This window comes from Hevea brasiliensis, chromosome 16 (genome assembly GCF_030052815.1).
Source record: "Hevea brasiliensis isolate MT/VB/25A 57/8 chromosome 16, ASM3005281v1, whole genome shotgun sequence".
Taxonomy (NCBI): Eukaryota; Viridiplantae; Streptophyta; class Magnoliopsida; order Malpighiales; family Euphorbiaceae; genus Hevea; species Hevea brasiliensis.
This window is the reverse complement of record NC_079508.1, coordinates 732875-735833: the sequence shown is the minus strand read 5'-3', so window position 1 is coordinate 735833 and position 2959 is coordinate 732875. Positions and strand designations below refer to the sequence as shown.

General features: G+C 31.2%; 1 protein-coding gene across 1 annotated transcript; it reads left to right on the top strand.

Moving 5' to 3' along the window:
* The first annotated feature begins 308 nt into the window (after positions 1–308).
* On the top strand, positions 309–2439 carry LOC110667235 (F-box/LRR-repeat protein At3g48880-like). Its single transcript, XM_021828031.2, has 2 exons — positions 309–1512; positions 1607–2439. The coding sequence occupies exons 1-2, from the start codon at positions 1016–1018 to the stop codon at positions 2214–2216; spliced, it is 1107 nt and encodes a 368-aa protein (XP_021683723.2). The 5' UTR covers positions 309–1015; the 3' UTR covers positions 2217–2439.
* Positions 2440–2959: the final 520 nt, after the last annotated feature.

Sequence of the window (2959 nt, the reverse complement as noted above, 5' to 3'; positions counted from 1 at the left end):
AGTACATATATGCAATAATCTTTATTTATTTTAAAATTACACCTAAAAGTCTATAAAAATCCTATAACAATAAGAAGTCTAAACAAATAAAACAAGTTAAAAAATAGATAATAAAAAACTATAAAAGGCGAGACTGATGAGAGCTTGGGATACAACACCAGCCGCCAGCCGCCAGCCTCTTTCTCGCTGTTGTATCGTACGTAATGTATCATCTTAATTTTCAGCTGTCTCACATCATGTGAAAAAAATATGCATATATATTAGTTGTATCTTCTTCGTTTTCAGCTGTATCATCTTAATGGTCTGCTGGCTCATTCTATTTGTTGGGTTCATCTTAAATTACTAGAGTTGATCAATAAGGAAACTTTTGGGGCTTTTTGATATGAGAGGCCTTAATTTTATTTATTTATTTATTTATATTTTTGAAAGAAATCATGTGTTCTTGCTGTAATGATGATATGTTTTGATTGGTTCTTTTAATTTTTTTCCAAGAATCTCTCTCTCTCTCTCTCTCTCTCTCTCTCTCGCTTAGAATTAGCACCTAGAAACTTGATGATGGGTGCAAAACCATTATTGATGTACAACCAGACAAAGAACAATGAGAAACAATTCTCAAATTTTTATTAATTCTCAAAATTTAATTGTCAGTAATAATATGTAGTTACAGTGGAATTATCAATATACTATTTACTATTTGGCTATGTAAATAATGATATGTATCTATGCATTACTTCCTAATTACTGTATACTATTTTAGTTTGGGATTGCAATCTCAAAAAGGATTTGTAATTAGTTATTAAGTCCACCAATACCATTTTTTTTTTCATTGTGGAATTTTAATTATTTGATTTGGAAAGCTCTAACTTGGTTTTCTTTTCCCTATTCTCTCTTCTTCCTCTTTTCCATCCTCTGCTAAAGTACACCTCATAGCTCTCAAAACCTTAATTTCAATTCTTCTGTAAAATCTTGTTTCTCATTTTTAAATACTTTTTTATTATTATCATTTTTTTTATCAATGGATATAATAGTAATCCTTACCTTGAATTTCTTTGTTTATAATACTAAAGTTATTTTTTTTCTTAATGCTAGATTTAGCAGAATGGCCTCTAACAAGAAGAGAAACATTGATGGTTGCAGTGTGCATGACATTAATCCGTGGGATGAGAGAAGATGGGAGGAATTCGACATTAATATCCTTAGAGAAATATTTTCTATATTACCCAACTGTGACCTGTTTTGCAATGTCTCCTCTGTATGCCAGTCATGGATGTTGGTCTGTTGGGATATCTTGTTTTGGAGACATAATATGCTTGATTTGACTCCTGTCTTGGAAGCTTCTGCAAATTTTAATTTCAGATTTCAAAAATCAATGAGTAAGCTGCTAAGGACTGTAATGGAGGGTCATGATGCTAATGGCTTTTCTCTAGAGCGATGGAGATTATCTGTCAAGACTGTTGTGATCCCCAAAGGTCTTGATATTACTGATGAACACCTTCTGTACATAGCCAAAAGGTAAGCAAGCTATAATTTTCTTCGGTGATGCCTTGTTTTTCAATTTATGTTACTGAATAGAATTCTTACCATTTAATTAATTGGCCACTTGCAGAACTCCTAACCTTGAAGATCTTGTACTAGAGGGCACTTATAAGATAACAGAAAAAGGCTTTGCTGACGCAATATGTAATTGGAAAAAAGTTCAGCATATAGTTCTTCCACTACAAATGCAGGAATCTTGTTTTGTTCAGATCATACAAGCGATTAGTGAAAACTGCTCTGAACTTGAGACTCTATACGTAATCAACCCTCTTGAAATGATGAGATTTGTAACAGCTGATATAGCTGAGACTTTATGCAGAATGAAGACCTTAGTGACCCTAGTTTTTGAAGGTGCTTGCTTGTACAGGGAGGCCATTAATATGATCTTTGATGAGTGCCTTAAGCTGGAAACAATTCATATACGGGACTGTTGCTTAATGGCGGATGGCCTTGAATTGGCAGGTTTTATGACTGCCAATATAAGGCTTGGTGAAATGGAAATTGGCAGTGGGCGCTTATGGAGAATTGAAGGAAGTGAAACAAGAGGGAAACCTGATCAAGTGTCGTATGTGCAGAAGAAATTTATGCAATGGAGGAATGAATCACCAGGTTTATATTTTGATATTGAGTTGAATGATGAAAACGCTTTATTGGATGATGATGATTTTATTGTTTTGTAAGTTAAAAGAGTAGATTTAACCAAAGTAAATTATCTTATGATTATTTGTATTTATTGACTAATGGAGATTAGAGAATTTATGCAAGTAGTGGCTTTTCAACTCTTATTATTGGTTTCATTTCAATTTCACAGAACAATTATCTCTTAGGGAGCATCCTTTCCCTAGTACAATAATGTAACGGTTACATGTGAGGAATTAAAAATGAAAATTATTATTTAGTCTATGTATTTTAACAGTCCTGTATTTTGAAATTACACTATTTAATCCCTATAATTTGCTTCTGTTAAATTATTTAGCCCCTTCAATCAATTTTTCAGTTACTCAATGCTAGTCAAACTATTATTTAGTCTCTCTATTTTATAAAAATTAATTAGTGATCTTTATAGTTTGAAAAATACTATTATGTAGTTCCTCTATTTTACTGAAATTAATTAATAGGTCCTTATATTTTAAAAAATATAATATTTTGAAAAACATATTTTTGGATGAAAATGGATATTTTGCTATGTTGAAACTAAATCTGATTTTACGATTTTTTTTTTTAATTGTTCAAGTATCTTCACTCATTTTCTTGGACAATATTTTTGTGTTTTTTCTATTGGAAAACAATTTTCCTTAATTACTTATAAATTTAGGAGAACGATTAACTCTTTTGCATAGACAGTTTGTATTTTTTTTTATCAAAAGATGAAGGGAGAAGGGTATGAGTACAAAAGAGAAAAAACATGGGGAGAGAGAAATAA

Coding starts and splice junctions, on each gene's coding strand:
- LOC110667235 (XM_021828031.2), top strand. CDS start 1,016: ATGGATATAATAGTAATCCTTACCTTGAATTTCTTTGTTTATAATACT. Junction 1,513..1,606: donor CTTCTGTACATAGCCAAAAG/GTAAGCAAGCTA, acceptor GGCCACTTGCAG/AACTCCTAACCTTGAAGATC.